Consider the following 21,927-nt stretch of genomic DNA (forward strand, 5'->3'; position numbering starts at 1 on the left):
CGAGACCAGTGACCATCATGTTCATTTCCAGCTCTGCAAGGGACATGGTATGAAGTCCTCAAAGGAAAATGATTTTCCGCTTTAAAGAAGATCTGACCGCAGCAGATAAAGAGGCACGTGGAGAATTATAATTGTACTAATGTATGATACATTAAATAATGTATTCAAAATTAATTGATTACACAATACTTAAAAAGAAAGATAATATGTGGAACACCTTAAACTTCCATTTAAGTCAGGCTTGAATTCTTGTTAAAATTTAATTATTTTATTGATACTTGCAAGATTTCATCAACAAACTCTCATGACATGGACGTTGGGTTATAAGCATAATTTTACCCTAGAAGATACTATATTTGGAAAAATAAGGATATTTTATAAAACACAAATGTCTTTTTATTAATATATGGTTTGATAATAACATTGTATTAGTCAGTTAATGAACAGTGATGGAGGTTTGTCATCATACACAGATTTGCGTAACAAGTTTAAAATCCCAATTAGACTTTTAGACAATTGTGATGGACGCTAAACACACAAAGATATTTTATCTTCTCAAGAATAACTGCAGCGAAAACCTCTTGATTATTTCATAAATAAAACACAATATTGTAAACATCTTAATAGACAAAGTTTAAAATAATTGCATTAGAAATGTCATAAATAATGTTACATATCCCCGCTAGATTTTTCATTTTATAAATGATTTTAAACAATACTGTAATCTTTTGTATAAGTGTACAAATAAAACTTGTAATATTGTTTGCAAATTCAAAATGGATAAATAAATGGCATCTTATCCCTTTGTTTATTTGTTTTGTTTTTTAATACTCTGGGATTATTATTTTATTTGTTTAATTTTTCTGTATCTTATTATTTGAATAACTGTATTATTTGTACCTGAGATGGAAATTATACAATGTTGATTGTTTGGGATTTTCTCTTGATGTTTTTATGTTAATATGCAGTTTAAATAAATAAATAAAGAAACATTCAGCGATTATCGGCGATAACTCTTAAACGACTTTCTAAAATAATATTACTGTAAAACATGGAAACTAATAATGTTCTTCAAGCTTATTTTCATTATTTTCACACGATATTATGAATGTTTGCCTGCAAAATCTGTCGCAATGTGAGTTACAGATATCTAAGTATTAATCACAGCAGAACAAACAGATACTGAGACTTTTGCTCTTTTATCTGAATTGTCAGTATGTGTTCAGTTTCTTTGGCACTGAAATGTTATTTCTTCTATTGACTTGAAATATCTAGAGGACAAATAAAAACAAATATGTGTCAGTATTGAACAAATAAACACGTCACAAATATAGATGATGTCCCGTTTGTTGACAGGTGTTCAGTGGACTGTTCAGATGATGTCATGGACTCCACAAAGGATCTCAGTGGACAGACAGACACAGGGAAGGTCAAGAGGTCAGAGGATTTCAATGCTTTAATAAAATACACTGATAGATATTTCTGATATGCTGCACAACACTACAGTATAAAAACACTGAGGAGAAATGAGAACAGACTGGATTATCTCAAGTATAAACATGTGAAACAGCTTTAGGGTAAAGTGAGATCTACAGTATGAATACAATCATAAAGACAAGTACAATACAAATAAACAACTTTCTAAACATCAAACTTAACCTTAAATAATGTCATCCATATCAAACATAAGATGAAGATAAACATCTCATAAACACTTTGATACTTACAGACAAACTTCTATAAATGATTGAAAAGATGATTGACAGATTTAAGACAGCTGTCATCAGCAGATATCAGCATCAACTGAGTAAAACCAGATGCAGCACCTAGTGACACAGAAATAAACTACAGAGAACAGAACAAAAGTCTTTCCAGCTTTAGTGACATTCAGATCAGATCTGCTGTGTAATGTCATGTGCTCAAATATATCTTCATCAAATAAGCAGAAGTGAAATTGCTGAATGTTGAATGAGGACTGTGCATTAAACATGACCAAACAGTTCCTGTGTGTAACATAACAACAAGACATCTTCCATAAAACATCAGCAATGTTCAGCTGGTTAGCATGTATTTCAGAAGTCTCATGTTCGGACTGTTTGCACACAACTTTACAGAGAAACTTCAGGAAAACTACAATCTCTAGTGTGCTGCTTTTCACTGTCCTAAACCAGAAATATTCTCAAGATGGAAAGAATTCAATGTAAAATGAGATGTAGTCATTTTCTCTAAGTGACCACTGCTACTAAAATAATAAATCTCGATTTCAATGATAACATGACACTGAAAACACTGGAAAAGAACATGTGACCCCCTTGAAGAAGAGAGAAATATTGGGAAGAGTAAAACTGAGAAACTGATGAGAGGAAAAGAGTGTTTGTCAGAATTTGTAGTTTTTAAAACAGTGTTTAATTGCTGTTGTGTTTTAGTGTCATTCATGGAGAATCTCCTGAATCCAGCTGTGTGTCCATGAAGAGTGACCGGTCAATGGATCATCCACCTAAATTCAGTTCAGGAGCCCCTTGTGCTGATGTGAGGTGAGGACTCTCATGTTGACTGACAGTATGAACGTGTACACCACAGTCTGAGGGACCATTAGAAAGAATCTAGTGTAAAAAATATAAATCTAAAAGGAAATATGCAATTATAATAAAAATAATGAGTCCTTCTACAGCTGATTGCTTTACTGTAACAGTTTCATTGGCATCTCTTCACAAGAGCTCATCTTTATACTGTACAGTAATATCATGTGAACATGACAGAGATGATCAGACATGACAAGAGATTGTTCCTCAGGTTTATCACAGGACATACAGTCTGCTGGAGATCACAATGTTACTAAAAAAGGACATGTTGACTATATGTTACAGTATGTTTCCACCTGTGCTACAGTAATCTGTGTCTGATGAAGAATATGTTGTAGGGATATGTGTTGACACTTTTTCACTTTTGTTTGACGGACACGCTCAGATACACGTGAACAGATGAGTTAGGGGCCGTTCACACCAAACGTGTTATTGTGTGTGTCTGCTCTGTTGTTTCATTGTTTTCCAATGAACACGTGCTGGACGAACATCCTTGACTGCTGCACCGCGTCTCTGTGTTTCTTCAGTGTGACACTCAGTGACCGTGTAATGAGGCAGACGAGAATGAGGATCTAAGTGCAGCTTTTAATGAACACAAAAGATGAACACGGTAACTCCGAGTGTAAAGAAAAACCAAGAACAGGGCTTAGAACAAGACATGAATACATTCAACAACTGACAACCGGTGAGCAAACAAACAGAGCTTTAAATACACAAAGGACTAATGACAAATTAAACACAGGTGAGGACAACAGGAGACAGCTGGCAGTGATGAGGGCAGGGAATTATGGGAAGTGTAGTCCATGGGGAACATTAATTGATGGTTATAATATTAATAAATACCAACTAAATTCCAAAATGTTACTGGTGAAGTAGATTCTTGCACACCCTGTTCACAAAAAACAACAACAACTGGAAAACATCATTCATTATAATTAACTAGATTTTTATTTCATTAAACATTTTGAATGTACTTTGCTACAACGGCTTATAGGATGAACTATTTTCTAAATGGGGCCCCGGGTTGGTCGGTTGCTCGGGGCCTCAGAAATCGTAATCCCGCCCCTGCTTGTAATGTCCCGTTATGTCGTGTTTTGTGTTCTGAATGATCAAATAAAACACACGTCCTCACTGCAGCTTCAGGATTTCTCAGTTCATTAAAAATGAAAATTGTGTCATAATTCACTCACCCTCATGCAGAAGACACAAAAGCAGATGTTTTAATGAATATGGTGAGTGGTCTTGTTAATACAATGGCAGTGGAGAGTGCCTCACTTTAAAACTTAAAATAAAAGTATAAATGTGTAATTTTTCACTGTAAATCTTGACGTCTGTTGTGCATTCATGAGTGCTGTGAGAGATGTTTGTTCACAGCGGCTCGAGTGTTTATGTGAGAACTTATGTTGATGTTAGTGACATTGCAAGTTCTCATGTGACATATAATATATAAGACACATCATTAAATGTGTTTTATTGCACTGGATGTTGAAATTATGTTTTTCAGATTACTAAAAAAACACATGAACTAAACTCTGTTTAATTGCTGTTTTAGTGTCATTCATGGAGAATCTCCTGAACCCAGCTGTGTGTCCATGAAGAGTGACCGGTCAATGCGTCAACCACTTCACTTCAGTTCAGGAGAGTCTTTGATCAACTACAGAAACAAACAGGATGAATCAGAGTCAACTGCTGGGAAAGTGCCATTGGACTCCATTTTTGTGGTGCGTGTGTGTGTGTGTGTGTTTATGTGTTTATGTGTTTATGTGTTTGTGTGTTTGTTTGTGTGTGTGTGCGTGTGTGTGTGTGTGTGTGTGTGTGCGTGTGCGTGTGTGTGTGTTTGTGTGTTTGTGCGTGTGTGTTTGTGTGTGCGTGCGTGTGTGTGTGTTTGTGTGTGTGTGTGTGTGTGTCTGTTTGTGTGTTTGTGTGTGTGTGTTTGTTTGTGTGTGTGTGAGTGTGTGTGTGCGCGTGTGCGTGTGTGTGTGTGTGTGTTTGTGTGTGTGCGTTTGCGTGTGTGTGTGTGTGTGTGCGTGCGTGTTTGTGTGTTTGTGTGTGCGTGTGTGTGTGTGTGCGCGCGCGTGCGCGTGTGTGCGTGTTTGTGTGTGTGCGTGGGCTTGTTTATGTGGTTTATGAGAAAATTTTTTTAGGTTACAAATTAGTAATTACAAGGGTATTATGCTATAAATGTGGTTTATGAGGACATTTCTATTGTCCCCATAATTCAAATCGCTTAAAAATCATACTAAACAATGTTTTATTGAAAATGTAAAAATGCAGAAAGTTTTTTGTGAGGGTTAGGTTTAGGGGTAGGGTTAGGGTTAGGGTATAGAATCTATAGTTTGTACAGAATAAAAATCATTATGTCTATGGAGAGTCATCATAAGGATAGCTGCACCAACATGTGTGTGTGTGTGTGTGTGTGTGTGCGTGCATGCGTGCGTGCGTGAGAGAGACTTACACCTTTTTTTAAATACAATCTGTTCAAACAACAGGATCTTGAGCACAAAATCATCTCTCTGATGAAGAAAGAGCTGAAGAGTTTCAAGAGACTACTGATCTCAGATTCCCCAGCATGCTCTGAGAGAGAGGAGGAGGATGATGAAGGTCAGAGCAGAGTCAGAGAGGGGTTTCTGAAGATCACACTGCACGTCCTGAAGAAGATGAAGCAGACAGACCTCGCTAACACACTTCAAACCAGTAAGAGCTCGCACTCACGCCACTATTACATCACGTCACCTTCAGAGGAAACACACAGTGTCTGGATTCACTCAATATTAGTGAAAGAAAATAAACTTCATGTCTAATGACCATTAAACATCAACATCAATTATAATTCCCATTTCTTTTCCTCTTTACATCAGAACTGATTTCTGTGCATCAACAAAAACTCAAAACAAAACTAAAAGAGAAATTCCAGAGAATTACTGAAGGAATGTCAAATCAAAGCAGCTCAACACTTGTGAATGAGATCTACACAGAGCTGTACATCACAGAGGGAGGGAGTGCAGAGATCAATAATGAACATGAGGTGAGACAGATTGAGACAGCATCCAGGAGAGCAGAGACACAGGAAACACCAATCAAATGCAATGACATCTTTAAAGCCTTACCTGGACAAGACAAAGCCATCAGAACTGTGCTGACTAAAGGAGTTGCTGGAATTGGGAAAACTGTCTCTGTGCAGAAGTTCATTGTGGACTGGACTGAAGGAAAAGCAAATCAGGATGTTCACTTCATATTTCCACTTCCTTTCAGAGAGCTCAATCTGATGAAGCACAAAAATATCAGTTTGATGGATCTTCTTCATCAGTTTTTCACAGATACAAAAGAACTGAGAGAATTGAAAACATTCCTTGATGACTACAAAGTCATTTTCATTTTTGATGGTCTGGATGAATGTCGACTTCCTCTAGATTTCCAGAACAATGATATTTTGTGTGATGTGACAGAATCGGCCTCAGTGGATGTGCTGCTGACCAACCTCATCAAGGGAATCTGCTTCCTTCTGCTCTGCTCTGGATCACCTCTCGACCAGCAGCAGCCAATCAGATTCCTCCTGAGTGTGTTGACCAGCTCACAGATGTACGAGGCTTCAATGACCCTCAGAAGGACGAGTATTTCAGGAAGAGAATAAAAGATGAGCGTCTTGCCAACAGAATCATCACACACATGAAATCATCAAGAAGCCTGTACATCATGTGTCACATACCAGTCGTCTGTTGGATTTCAGCCACTGTTCTCCAGAGACTGTTGAGTGAAGCAGAGAGTGCAGAGATCCCCAAGACTCTCACTCAAATGTTCACACACTTCCTGATCTTTCAGAGCAAACTGAAGAGCCAGAAGTATGATGGGAAATGTGAGGTGGATCTTAAGCAGGCTAGAGAGAGGATTCCGTCTCTGGGAAAACTGGCTTTTCAACAGCTGGAAAAAGGGAACCTGATCTTCTATGAGGAGGACCTGAGAGAGTGTGGCATTGATGTCAGAGAAGCGTCAGTGTACTCGGGAGTTTGTACCCAAATCTTCAGAGAGGAGTTTGGACTGCACCTGGGGAAGGTGTTCAGCTTTGTGCATCTGAGCATTCAGGAGTTTCTCGCTGCTCTGTATGCTTTTATTTCCATTTCTAAACAAACATCAGGTCCCTTAAGTAAGTTTAGGTCATCTATGAGTGATCTCCTGAAGAGTGAAGTTGACAAGGCCTTACAGAGTGAGAACGGACACCTGGACCTTTTCATTCGATTCCTTCTGGGTCTCTCACTGAAGTCCAATCAGACAATCTTACGAGACCTACTGACACAGACAGGAAGCAGCTCTGACATCAAACAGGAAATAGTTAAGTACATTAAGATGAAGATCAGGAAGAATCCCTCTCCAGAGAAATCCATCAATCTGTTCCACTGTCTGAATGAACTCAATGATCATTCTCTAGTGCAGGAAGTACAAACATACGTGAACAGAAGAGATATCAATCATCTCTCTGGAGTCCGTCTCTCTCCTGCTCTGTGGTCAGCTCTGGTGTTTGTGTTGCTGAACTCAGAAGAGGAGCTGGATCAGTTTAATCTGAGGAAATATGATCCATCACATGAATGTCTTCTGAGGCTGCTGCCGGTGATCAAAGCATCCAGAAAAGCTGAGTGAGTAATTTAGTGTTTTAATCTCACTTTATTGAAATTAAATAGCAGAATTTATATTTTAATGTACTTTGTTAGACTAAAAACAACCCCTTATACTATATTGATGTTTGATTGGTTTCATGTGTTACTTTTAATAGTTTTACCTTCATTTTAAACAGACATTGGAGCCAAATAGATTCAAAATGGTTAATGCAAAGTAAAAAAATGTCATTTAAAATAACAAAAGCATGTTTTCTACAGTTTTCCACTAAATAAATACAAAACGATACATTATTTACTTTATACTGATACTTTATCATTTTTATTTATGCTTCCACATACAATAATACACATCAGCCTAATATATAAATCAATATTTACCTGCATATATTTTTACTAAAACATTTCTTTAATGACCATGATGTGCAAAAACCCAGTTAAATATGATATAATACTGAATTATTATTGGGGGACTCAGTCAAGTTTATTATTATAATACTGAATAATTATTACTATTATTTTAAGGGTTTGATTGTTTTATACTTTAGTCATTTATTTGTCATATTGTAGCTTCCTTTATTCCTGCAATGTTTATTTTACACAGTTTTTCTGTTTCTGTTTTGATAATCCTTTAATGGATTTGACTAAAAACAATGTTAAATTATGTTATACTATAATATATAAAATTGCATTAAGATGTGAATAATATAGTGATCAACATTTATTTAGATTGGTAATGAATTATTAGTTTAGACGGCTTTATGTCAAGTGTTTATCTTTGTTGACTGATTTACTGAGGTGACATTATTGTTAAATTAGAAGATTGTACACAGAGGAAAAGAGAATTTGGTGGTAAATATTGTGTTATCATCTGTAGGTAATGTTTTCATCTAAGTGTAATCAATAGATGTTTGACTTCATGCAGCGCTGTGTGATCAGATCCGATCAGAGTTTGACTTGAAGCAGTGCATGTCGGTTAGAAATGTTGTGTGACTTAAGATGGCGTCAGTGCCACGTCACAGTGATGTATGCCATTAAAGTACCTTGTGTGCGATTCAAGAGCAATCGGCTGCCACAGCCAATGCAGCTTCTCCAGAGTGGTTGCAAGAGCTCTGATGATGTCACAACTTATTCATGATTGGCCAAAATCACAGATGACAATGGTGACGTGTGTTTCATGGGATGCATATAAATATCAAATGACACATGCTACTTTTACTACTTCAGCCATGTCAGTCTGAGAAAGAATTAAGAGTAGTATGATGGTATGCCATTACCAAGGTGTTTATTATGAAATCTCCAGTTCCAATAAACTCTTGCTAAATCATGTTTTTATAACAGCACATTATTCATCTCATATTATAATATGTTTATCACAGTAATATCATGTTTATTCATAAAAACAATTCCAAATTACTACAAATATGGTCTCCTTTATTGGTATCAAAATAATTAGACTTTTATTGGACTTTCTCTTGTACACACAGCAGACGCTGTATTTAGAAGAACTCAATTTTTGTTTTCGGTTTTTATATGTAAATTTCAAACCTGAGTTCTGATTTCCACTTCATCTCTAATAAACAAAGAAATCATTGTGGGATCTTCTGTGACTAATGTGGGTTCAGCACATGTCGTGAAACAGAATGTGTCCGGCTTGATGGCTCCGTTTTCATCTCCTCCCGCTACTACAACTGGTAAATCTCGCAGATCGTAAATCTCGCCATTTTTACGGCTGTCCCAGTCGCACAATCAATGCACTGAAACATTCTCTTCCTAAAAATTCTCTAAATGCACCATAAAAACCAGAGAGCATCGTTGATCACTGTGTTCACTTACCAGAAATGTTGTCATGTCTTCTGAAATCTCTCTTGTCATTATAGGATGAGCGCAAGTATAAATACATGATGTCAAAGCCTTATTTTCTCTTTAAAAGATTGATAGAGTAAATTGACTTCTCAGCTTAATGCAGAGTGTTTTACAAGGTGGCCTGAAAAACAGGGCCACATTGTGAAAGAGAAGCACATACATTTGCTGCCATTTAAAACAGCTAAATAATTGACTTTTTTTGTAGCAAATTGTTACGTATGATGATGTCACAGTGACATAATTTTTTGGTTTACATTGTTAAAACAGTAAATGATCTAATTAGTGTCTAGATTAGGCTTAAAGAGGCCCTATTATACTTATTGGGACATTACCTTTCCATTAGTGTGTAATATAGTTGTTTGTGCATGTAAAAGGTCTGCAAAGTTACAAAGCACAAATTCCACCCCAAAGGGTGTTACACTCTCGCACAGAAAACACTGCTCCTGAACTGCCTGAAAGACATGGTTTGCAGTTCAGCCATTACTTCTGTGAAAAAGCTACGTCACTATGTGGCACATTTGCCTAATTCACGCCTCAGGAGTGCACTGCTCAGGCCTACCATCCATTTAAAAATTGTATCCCCTTGCATACTTCACTCTGTCACATGGACTTGGATGTATGTCACTGCTTACGTTGTGCGAGTGTCCAATACCTTTTGTAAGACATGCAATGGGTTTAACTGGAACAACCTACACCCTTGATTACTTGGAGCGTGTTGAAGGCTGATGTCACTTTGTGGAATTATTTCGTGATTTTTGCACCTGAGAAAAATATTTGGCTTATGTATAAATCATATATGTTTAATTTTATTTCATTAGAATTAATTGTTTGACAGGATTAATCAGGATTTGCACAAATGTAAATGTTAACATAACAATGAACAGGCTATAACTGTGTGATAAACAGTTTAAGTATTATGCTGTTAATATATAACTTTAATAAACTGCTTAATTGACCTAACTTCACTTCCATCATACATTAGAGTTGTTTTGGGGAAGTTCAAATATGTTTTCGAGACAAAAATTCTTAGACATCAGGATATTTTGCAGGAATTTGGACTCAAGTGCTGGGATGCTAAACAAAGAGCTTTTATGAAAAAAAAATACAAACCAACAACTCTCACTGTAAAATTAATAGAACCAATTTGAAACTAAGAAAATAAACAAAACACCAACTGGAGAAACAGACTAGGAATGACTGACTAACCAAACTCACAAAATGATCTAACAGACACAAGAAGGTAGAAGGCACAGTATGTAGAGGGAGAGCACATGAGGAGCAAGTGATGATAATCAACACAACAAGGATCAGATGAGGAGGTGTGGCAAGGGGGAATGAGGAGTCGGAGTAAGTAGAGCACATGGATGACGCAAACACAAACAAAGACATGTGCTCAAAAAAAATGCACACATGGACCAAAACAGACAGAACTCCAGAACAAAACAAGTTGGGCAGTCCAGACTGGGTCTTGACAGTAGAAGATCTTCAAAAAATTAGCAAACGACTATGAGCAATCAAACACAGTGGCCATATATTTTTTCTTTGTACCCAACAGCTGTGCTGAGAAGCCTTCACTAAAACATATAGATTAACACACTGTTATCTTGTCATTTCTCTCAGTTTGATGGGCTGTAATCTGACAGAGCAAAGTTGTTCAGCACTGGCCTCAGTTCTCAGCTCAAACTCCTCAAGTCTGAGAGAGCTGGATCTGAGTAATAATGACCTGCAGGTTTCAGGAGTGAAGCTGCTCTCTGATGCACTGAAGAGTCCTCATTGTATACTGGAAATACTGAGGTTTGTGTTTGCAGATTTATTAGTACATTGGAATATACAATATGAATATTTTGTGGTTCATAGCTGTGACAATGAAACAATAAATGGCTCAGAGACTGTCACAACCCTTCATATCAAACTGTAGAGCATTCACTCTGTTATTACCATTTGTTTTATACAACTGCTTTTTATCATTGTTTCTTTATTTGTTTTAGATTTGCAGATTGTAGATTCACTGGTAAGTGCTGTGAAAGTTTGTCTTCAGTTCTACAATCATCAAAATCACTGAGAGAGCTGGATCTGAGTAACAATGACCTGCAGGATTCAGGAGTGAATCTGCTCTCTGATGCACTGAAGAGTCCTCACTGTACACTGGAAATACTGAGGTTTGTTTTTGCAGATTTATTAGTATTTTGGAATGTACGATATGAATATATTGTGGTTCATAGCTGTGACAATAAAACAATAAATGGCTCAGTGACTGTCATAACCCTTCATATCAAACTGTAGAGCATTCACTCTGTTATTACCATTTGTTTTATACAACTGCTTTTTATCATTGTTTCTTTATTTGTTTTAGATTTGCAGCTTGTAGATTCACTGATCAGTGCTGTGAAAGTTTGTCTTCAGTTCTACAATCATCAAAATCACTGAGAGAGCTGGACCTGAGTAACAATGGCCTGCAGGATTCAGGAGTGAAGCTGCTCTCTGATGCATTGAAGAGTCCTCACTGTACACTGGAAATACTGAGGTTTGTGTTTGCAGATTTATTAGTACATTGGAATGTACGATGTGAATATATTGTGGTTCATAGCTGTGACAATGAAACAATAAATGGCTCAGTGACTGTCACAACCGTTCATATCAAACTGTAGAGCATTCACTCTGTTATACCATTTGTTTTATAAAACTGCTTTTTATCATTCTTTCTTTATTTGTTTTAGATTTGCAGCTTGTAGATTCACTGGTCAGTGCTGTGAAAGTTTGTCTTCAGTTCTACAATCATCAAAATCCCTGAGAGAGCTGGACCTGAGTAACAATGACCTGCAGGATTCAGGAGTGAAGGTGCTCTCTGATGCACTGAAGAGTCCTCACTGTATACTGGAAACACTGAGGTTTGTGTTTGCAGATTTATTAGTACATTGGAATATACAATATGAATATATTGTGGTTCATAGCTGTGACAATGAAACAATAAATGGCTCAGTGACTGTCACAACCCTTCATATCAAACTGTAGAGCATTCACTCTGTTATTACCATTTGTTATATAAAACTGCTCTTTATCATTGTTTCTTTATTTGTTTTAGATTTGCAGCTTGTAAATTCACTGATCAGTGCTGTGAAAGTTTGTCTTCAGTTCTACAATCATCAAAATCCCTTAGAGAGCTGGACCTGAGTAACAATGACCTGCAGGATTCAGGAGTGAAGCTGCTCTCTGATGCACTGAAGAGTCCTCACTGTATACTGGAAATACTGAGGTTTGTGTTTTCAGATTTATTAGTACATTGGAATATACAATATGAATATATTGTGGTACATAGCTGTGGTTACTGTGTACCATTGGTTGACCGATATGGGGTTTTTAATGGCCGTTATCGATATCCAGAGAGCAGGGTGGCCAATAGACCGATACAAGGCCGACATATCACACTATTTATTATAGTAACAAACATAAAATTGCTAAAAATAATAATAATAAACTCTTATTTAACACTATATTTATTCAATTATTATTATGCCGCGGCTCTGTTATGTGGACCGTTTAAATGACACTATGTTGCATACCTGAGTATTGTTGTAGTTACACGATGGCATGTAACAACAAAACAAACCATGACTAGTCGTGTACATGTCTCATATGCTTCACGTGCAGGCAGGTGATTTTCGTCGCCAAATGGGGAAATTTATCGGCCAACGCCGATAATTAAATATGTCAGAATATCATCGGATTTATCGGCCTTGGCGATGTATCGGTCGCCAACTACTGTGTACTTGTGGATGGGCTCCCTCTGCTGAGTCTGTTTCCTCTCAAGTGAATCAAGTTATTCTGATTGTGACATCACAGTTCAAAATTATCACAACATTAATTTATGTCCAGCTCTTTAGAAAACTCGGTAACACTTTAGAATAAGGTTCCTTCGTTAATGAATAACTACACAGGAACAAATGTGTAACACAATATTAACAATCTAGTAACTACTATTAACTAACAAGAAGCTCTGATTAATGAATTAGTAAGTAATAGCACACAGATGAAAGTGGTAGTTCACTATTAACTAATCAATAACTACTATTTTTTGAAATCTTCCCAGAGAACTACTGAAAAAGTTTCATAATTCATGCTAAACTAATCAATAACTAATGCAGGACAAATGACTAGCACCACATTAACATTTGAACTGCTACTGTAAACGAATACACAACGTTGTTTACATTATCAATATGTAATAGCATAGCATAGCAGACTTATGATTTGGGAAAGCTGTCAATAATTAGCTTATGCTGTCTCCTAGAACTATTTATCAACTGAATAATTTTAAAGAAATGGATTTTTAAATGCAGTTGTCGGGACCTTACTTGTCCTGTGGCCAATTTTCTGGCATTGAATCACTAGAGTCATGGTGACTACTGGAACATATTGAGTCATCAGACATCCAAATACCATATACAGTTATTTTATTATTTAACCTACCTCTCAAAAAATATGTTTTTATGTATGTCTCCTAGCTCATATATACATATATGTGTGTGTGTGTGTGTGTGTGTGTGTGTGTGTGTGTGTGTGTGAATATCTTGTGAATGAATAGAAGATTCTACACTTCAGGATTGGCTTTTCATTAGTAACTACTGTAATAATCATGGTAACTAACTAGTGATGACTCATGTGTTTCTGCATACTTCTATGGGAATTACCATCTAAAACTTCACCAAAAAGCTTAAAATGACTTCAGTGTTTGCTTGCACATGATATTTATTCATCATGACTGGAAAAATTGCTGATTTTAACAAGACGCATGGAACAAGCAACAGCTAAAGTGGCAGTGTGTATAGCCACTGGGCCATATTTATGATGACTGACTTTAAACAGTAGTCATGGAACATGAAACAGTTAAAGTGACTGTGTGTAGCCACTGGGCTAGAACATGCATGGAATGGTATTTATCATACAAAGAAACACACATACACATGCATAAACAGATTATTTTAGTCTCTCACAAAAGTCTATAAGCAAGCCAACGTTCTTTTTGTTTTCAATGGTGCTTTGCACTGGCTCCTGTCTGCATAATTCTCTGCACCGCTCTGCAAAATCAGACAGTTTCTGGCCTCTTTGGAAGGTGCCTCGCAAATTTTTGTTGGCCTCTATTTCACAAGCTTCGAGCTCCGCAATTGCAGCAGTATCAGCAATGGTCTTTCTATCCATGCCACATTTGAAGTATGCCTGGGTTTTTGTTGTCCCACCTTTCAAATAGTCCAAGAGCTTGTTGTACCTTTTGATGGCTTGCTCTGGAAGAAAGACTGACAAAGAACAGAGAATAATCCATTAGTGTTTTATGCTAATGGGATGTATATTTTATAAATGAATGAAAGTCAGAAGTCTGCTACAGGGAATTACAGCCTAAAGATCTTTGCTGTGTTTGGTGGTTGTAGGTTGAAGGCTCTAGGAGGAGTTTCTCTTGGAAAATTAAAGTCTCAGAAGAAGAACCATAATAATAATGATAATTTTAAAGTGCCCCTATTATGCTATTTTACAGATTGCTAAATTGGTTTTGGAGGTTAGGTTTACATGCATCAAAGTTCAAAAAACACTGTAATTTTCATTGGTGAACTGACCCTTAATAAATGGTTGCACAGTAAACATAAATAATAGTTATGTACTAAAAACTCTGGCCACACTGGGCTGAAACTGTGCACCTGCTTTTTCACCATGTCAAATAGTCTGTTATCTGGTCTGTTTAAGTAGTGTTTTCTGTTTATATTGTTGGCAAAGGAAAAGGCAGAAATTTCAAAACATCTCGAATACTTAATGTTATAGATGCAAGAAATGAATTAAGCACAAGTATAATTACAGTAAATGAATATGGGGAAGCAAAGGAAAACCCCAGCTTCTTTAAGATTAACTTTAAGAATAGTTCCCTGAAACAAATGAAACTTTAAATAGCAACAACCTTGCTCCAGCCGAAGACTGCAAAAGGCATTCTGCAGGCACAGGTTCAAGCGTTAACGTCTCCGTTTCCTTCATTTGTTGGACAAATCTGTGGAATTTTGCTGCTTCTTAAATGATCCCTCAAACAGGAATGAAACCATAGACTCCGTCAGACCAATTGCAACAGTCTCTCCATCCACATCATTGTCTATAATATAAAAGAGATAATGAAATGTACAATTGAATTACCCATCAATTAGAAGCCATGCACTAAACCAGTGTTTATGAGGCTGAAGCACTGCACCACTGCCTGTGAGGTAAAGTACACACACAAAAATAGTAACCTGTGGGGAACACTTTACAGAGCTAACAAATAAATTCTGCAATAAAATAAAGATTCAAATAATAAAACATGAAACATACATGAACACAGAAGTAACAAACAGCTGAATTTAATAATTGCAGTGGCATAATTCTAAACAGAAGTCCAAATGGCCATCAGTGATGTAACAGGACACAGCTTTGGCATCACTGTTATTTTTGTTAGTGGATAATGCGAATAAAAACCTAACTATAATTTAAAAAATAAGTATTTGCATTTATTTTGGATGATGAAGAGGACTTTTAAAATCGAAAAGTATTTTTTATATCAATTTTTATTCTTTTTTATATCATCAAGTGTGTTTGTAACAATGCAATAAATATTCGTAGCGCTTTATGTCCATTTTACTTTAATTAGTAATCACTTGATTTTGCGTTTGATGGCCGTGTATAATCTGATATATGCAAATATATAGTGTTTGCCACAGATTTTATTTAAAAAAAATAAAATAGGGTATGAAAGTTTATAGTCACAAAACACAGCAATATCATAAACTAATGCACAGTGAGGAACAAACGACTGAATAAAAATGTGTTTCAAGAAATGATGTTTCATTGTGGCTGGATTTCTGCAGGTGTCAAATGAAAAGTGATGCAATGAGAGTATTGCATTTATACATTGTTCCTCTATAGACCTTATTCACATCTTTGATTTTTATGGGAATTACAGTGAGGCTGTGAGAGATAGACGTTCAGACTCTTCAATGGTTATACAGTCATTAAAAGTGTTTTAGCTACTTTAAAGTTTGTATGATTGTTTCCATTTTCTGCACATTATGGATAAAAGATAGTTATAAACAAATACTTTCAAAGACATAAAACTAAGCTTTCACTAAATTTACACTTGCATTCATATTCTAATTTCTTGAAGATGTGACACGATGTGAACACAGAGATATGTGATGCTCACTGGTTTTTATGGTGCATTGGTGGAGAGGAGAGGGTTATAGAGCCAATTAGTGGCTGGGGATTATTAGGAGGCCATGATTGAGAAGGCCAACAGGGGGAATTTAGCCAGGACACTAGGGTTATACCCCTACTCTTTACAAGAAGTGCTCTAGGATGTTTTTAATAACCACAGAGAGTCAGAACCTGATTTTAACATCTCATCCAAAGGATAGTGTCTTTTTCCAGTATAATGTCCCCTTCACTATACTGGGGCATTAAGACCCACACAGACCACAGGGTGAGCACCCCCTGCTGGCCTCCCTAATATCTCTTCCAGTCACAAACTTAGTCTTCCCCAGGAGGTCTCTCATCAGATACTGACCAGGCTGAACCTTGCTTAGCTTCAGTGGCAACCAGTCTTGAGCTACAGGTTAATATGGCTGCTGGTAAATGCTGATGTTTGTTTGTAGGTTATCTGACTGTTGATGTGCATTTGTAGATTATTTGACTGGTAATATGCACATTTTTAGATTATCTGACTGTTATGTATGTGTGTTTGTAGATTATCTGGCTGTATGGTGACAGAGGAAGGCTGTTGTTCTGTGGCATCAGCTCTGAGATCAAATCTATCACGCCTGAAAGAGCTGGATCTGAGCTACAATCACCCAGGAGAATCAGGAGTCAGGCTGCTCTCTGAAAGACTCAACGATCCAAACTGCACACTGGACAAACTTAAGTGTGTTGAGCTGTAAAACCCTATTTATACCCATATTAACCCCTTAAACCCAGGCCCTAATTGGTCTTGAATTTATTGAATGGTCAGTGAATTCACTGAAACAGCACCTGTATTTATTCCTTTTAAAAAATGGAAATCCTTAACAAATACACAAAGAAGACATATATTTTTAATGTTTCATTAGAATGAGGACTTTTTTGTAATCATTACATTTTATTTAGAATATTATTTTTACTCATTTTAGGAAAACAATTAAAAAGAATAATCTTTAAGCATCTGTCACTTAACCCTTTCACACTTACTGGTGCATATTTATGATGGTTTATGACTGGCACCCTTAGAGTAGCGTCACACATTTGTGTTTCTGCAGCAGTCAGTGATGTCAGATTCAAATCGGTTTTCATACCAACACTAAACTGCACTGCCCAAGTGCCTGTAATTCATATTCACACAAACTGAAGCTCATACAGTCTTTTCAAGCACATGGTATGATTATTTTATGACATAGACATCCAAATGGTCACAAAATTACTACTATAAAAGTTTACAGCTCGTATGCAAACAGTCAACACAAAATTGGGATCAATGTTCCTCGCAGCCATGTCTGTTTACATTAGGTGATCATTCTGTTGTCAATCACAAGTAACTCAAACAGCAACTCAATAGTCTTTACAAGCACACAGTACGCTCATTGAAATAGACCAAATTGTCGCAAAACATCACGATAACGGACAACAGCTCACCTATATGCAGTTAACACAACAGGGAAATGCAATCATTCCAGTCCAGCCATCTTTGTTTACATTAGGTGACAATGTGTGTCACACACACACACACACACACACACACACACACACACACACACACACACACACACACACACATATATGTTGGTACTCCTATCATAATGAGGACTCTCCATAGACATAATGATTTTTATACTGTACAAACTATCCCTGATAACACACGTACATCAACCAGACGTCTATTTGATGTGTGTTTACATCTTAACAACATCTATTTTACATTGTTTGCTCATCTGCAATATGTCTATAAAATGACAAATATTGTCTCGAATGTCAGTAAGACATTCAGCAGATGTCTTTGAGACATTTATGATCTAGAATGTTGTAAATCTGTTATTTAAGATGTTTAGTAGATGTTGCTTTCCAGATGAAAAGATCTAAAACAGACATCAGAGATGTACGTATATTAAACCTGTAAACACACACAGTCACAAACATTGTTACTCCTATCATTATGTGGACTCTCCATATCACAATGATTTTTATTATATATATTCTATCCCCTAAACCTAACCCTCACAGAAACATTTGGGATATTTACATTTTAAAAAAATATATATATATATATATATTATGTACGTTTGAATTACAAGGACACTAGAGATGTCCTCATAAACCACATTTATAGCATAATACCTTCGTAACTACTAGTGTATAACCTAATAAAAGCACCAACACACACACACACACACACACACACACACACACACACACACACACAGTGTACAGACAGACCGTATTGATGATTTCTGACTATTTATATAGCTATGTATAAAAGAGGAAGTAAAACAAATACAGTACAGTAGACAAAACCCATTTGTTTATATGCTTAGTATATACAGTATTTTTAAATATATTTTTATCTATAAATGTTTTAAAATGACAAATCAAGAATTCAGTATATTACTCGTCTACACTGAAGTGTCACGTGACCTCATTCTAACAGATTTTGCATTCTTTTGATATTTTGCTGTGGACATAACTCACTCTGGGGGCATTCAAGGGAATTCAGAACCTACTCATGAAAAGGGAAAAACAAAATATTCATAGTTTTGATTTAGAAAAACACTTCTTAAAAAACCACCCCACCTGAATCTTATTTAAAATGGTTTGCAATCATAAAATTATAATCCCCAACAAATCACCCCCTATTAAGAACATTATTATTAGGGTCACTAATCACTAAATCCATCATCTTCTAAAGCCAACTGTCATATGCAGCGTCACATGTACTGGAGCCTATCCCAGCTGTCTCGGGCCATAATCACTAAATCATAAACCCCAACTCATAGCCAAGACTCCCACCTGTCCTTTACAGTGCTTTTGGACATCAGTTGTACAAGAGATGACTTGAGGGCAGTCCCCTAAATACAGAAAAGGTGACAAAGTGCAAATTTGATTAAAGGTGCAGTATGTAAGATTCAGAAACCCTTGTTATTAATGACACCTGTGGCCGTGAAGTGAACTGCAGCAGCTACCTGTTGCTCATGAACTCCATAGGGAGGAGAGTGAGCATTTACCAAAACAATGATGTAACCTACAAAGAGACTGAATGTGATTCACCGGCATCATGCTGACAGATGAGGTAGCATAATTAAAATGACTCAGTTATGATTGTTTTACAAACTTTGAGACTGTATATTATATTTGACTCTCCAGTGCTGGAACAGGGCTAAAACAAAGTGTGGATATCGGTCTGACTATGTGAGACTGTAGTTTGAATAATCACTTTTCTTTGCATGAGACATTGAGTGCATTTATACGATAGCCGATGTCGGTGTTAGCTAGCTAGTCAGCTTTATCAATAGCTGTTAGCTAAATGTGGTGGATGATGACAGTAGCTGTTTATAAAATAGACTGTACATTATAAATATGTTGACACAATTCAGTATTGATCTGATTCATCACAACTGTCATTTTGATATATCGATGCACTATTGTTTTATAATAATAGATGATATATATTTTCTGTATAACCAAGTTACGTTACACTAATGAATGTGTCTTTTTGCATTATCTTGATCATTGTCTAGCATTCATTTCATGTGTTATTGTAGTTTAGCTAAAATGACACAGATCAATCCTTATGGCTCAATATGTCACATGCTTTGCAGTTATGTAAGTTTACCTGTCCAATAAGAAAAACACCAATTCAGGGTCAGTTTTGATCCCCAAAACCAAATGAAGGTCCATCCAGGAATCAAATGCCCTGCCGATTTTCACTCTAGTTTTCACTCGACCACGATCACATTCCCGCTTAGCCAGACGGGATTCAGTAGATTAATGTTTTTTGGCTTACTCAGAGTTTGTGTTGGAGTCGGTGTTGTGCTGGGATGTTTGCTGGATTCATCTCTAAGATAATGTTGTCTAGTGTTGCAGTTTGTTGTCACTGTTGAATAGTGGAAGAGAAGCACTGAGGCTCTCGGGAGCGCACATAAACGTCACATATTTGTGATTTTCCCGGCAAAAGCGACCCGCTCCCTTCACATGAAAATCAGTCTACAGGCTTTAATAGGCAACCTAGTAAGTCTGTGAAGGGCTCATTTTATAAGTTGTGTTACAAGCCGTTCACACATTGGCAAAAAAAGGTGCTGCTTGCTTGATATAACCAAAATATTGTTGAAATGGTTTTGCAGTATTTGGTTGGGTAAGACTTTCCCTTTTTATTGGATGGGGAACACAGTGGACAGTGACAGTGATTCAGGGAAAAGGTCTTTTAGTCTCTTACTTCAGTTTTCTTGCCTTGACAGTAAAAATCAATTCTATATCAAAACTGCTGTTCAAATAAAAGTGAAATGTTCAAATCTTACGGATCATAACAGAAGCAGCATCACTGGTAAATGATGCAAGAGTGTCTGCAGGTCTGCATTTCTCTGCTGTAATGATGTTGAAGATGGTTTCTGTAATAGTTGCAGCATCTCCAGTAGGGATGTAACGGTTTAACAGTTTCACGATATACCCCAGTTTAATAATAGATGATTTTCACACCATAGACATTCTTATTCACAGTATTGCATGAATATAAAATCTGAACTTTTCTAAAATCCAAATCAGTTTAATGATGACATCATCAGATACATTTGATAAATCGTGATTTCCTCATGTTACATTGAATGGACACTTCATTTAAAGGCACGGGCTCATCTCACCACAAAGACATGTCGGACCCTGAACATTTATTTACACCATCAAAAGCTTTTTCTTGGTCCAAATCTAAAAATCCTACATTAAGATTATTGTCTCTGGCAAAAGAAATCAGATCATGTATTCAAAACAAATGATCAAATATTGTGCGTTTAGGAATACAATATGACTGGTCAGCGTGAATTAATTTAGATATGTAAAGTTTGAATCTGTTGGTTAATGCTTTGGACAGTATCTTATAGTACATTTATTTCACTGCTGAAATCTGCAGTGTGAGAGTATTTTGGACATTTTGGGTTTGGCACCATTAATGGTTCTCAGTTATTCTGTTTGGAAAGTTTGTTGCATCGTCCCATGAAATCTGTGGAGGATAATATATTTAGATGCAAACGGATTGTGTTTATATGAAATGTTACGATGAGCTTATTTTCATTTTATATGATTTATTATTTGCTCAAGACTACAATATGTTTAATACTAATAATATGTTTTATTTGTAAAGTACTAAATAGGGTTTATAAAGTGCATTAGCATACAGGAAATGAACAGTGATACTGTAGCACATTTGCTTGTATGGTGCTCTGTCACTGTATTAAGCTCATTTAAAAAGTGTTACAAATAAACACAATAGCACACAAATATGTTTAAAATGATGTACACTCACATTAGATGATGACTCCAGTCAGATACTGACCTCAATAAAAGCTGTTTAAATGTACATTGAGCGGGTCGCCCCTCATGGATGCTGCCATGTTGACCGCACATAACAAACTGTCTTGCAGTTGATCAGTTACACCACTAATAATATCAATAATGATCACAGATAAACGGTGTGACATCAAGCACCAAGAGCGAGCACACAACGGTCTCATCAGCCGCCAGAGAGATTACGAGTCGCAGCAGTCCATCTTACAGACATTTTTGTGTGGCGCAGCAGCAGTTAACAGGGGCGGTGCAGGATTTTTCACAGGGGGGGTCGGGCAGTGATCAGTCTGTGG

The 21,927-nt window shown here is 36.5% G+C and overlaps 1 protein-coding gene across 1 annotated transcript in view; it reads left to right on the forward strand.

Moving 5' to 3' along the window:
• LOC127650479 (uncharacterized) overlaps positions 1-21,927 on the forward strand; it is a 1,198,408-nt gene that overhangs the window by 85,174 nt on the left and 1,091,307 nt on the right. The window contains 5 exon segments of the mRNA XM_052135926.1: positions 10,676-10,849; positions 11,044-11,214; positions 11,409-11,579; positions 11,773-11,943; positions 12,138-12,308. Of these exon segments, the coding sequence (XP_051991886.1) occupies positions 10,676-10,849; positions 11,044-11,214; positions 11,409-11,579; positions 11,773-11,943; positions 12,138-12,308 (858 nt within the window).

This window comes from Xyrauchen texanus, chromosome 10, assembly GCF_025860055.1.
Source record: "Xyrauchen texanus isolate HMW12.3.18 chromosome 10, RBS_HiC_50CHRs, whole genome shotgun sequence".
NCBI lineage: Eukaryota > Metazoa > Chordata > Actinopteri > Cypriniformes > Catostomidae > Xyrauchen > Xyrauchen texanus.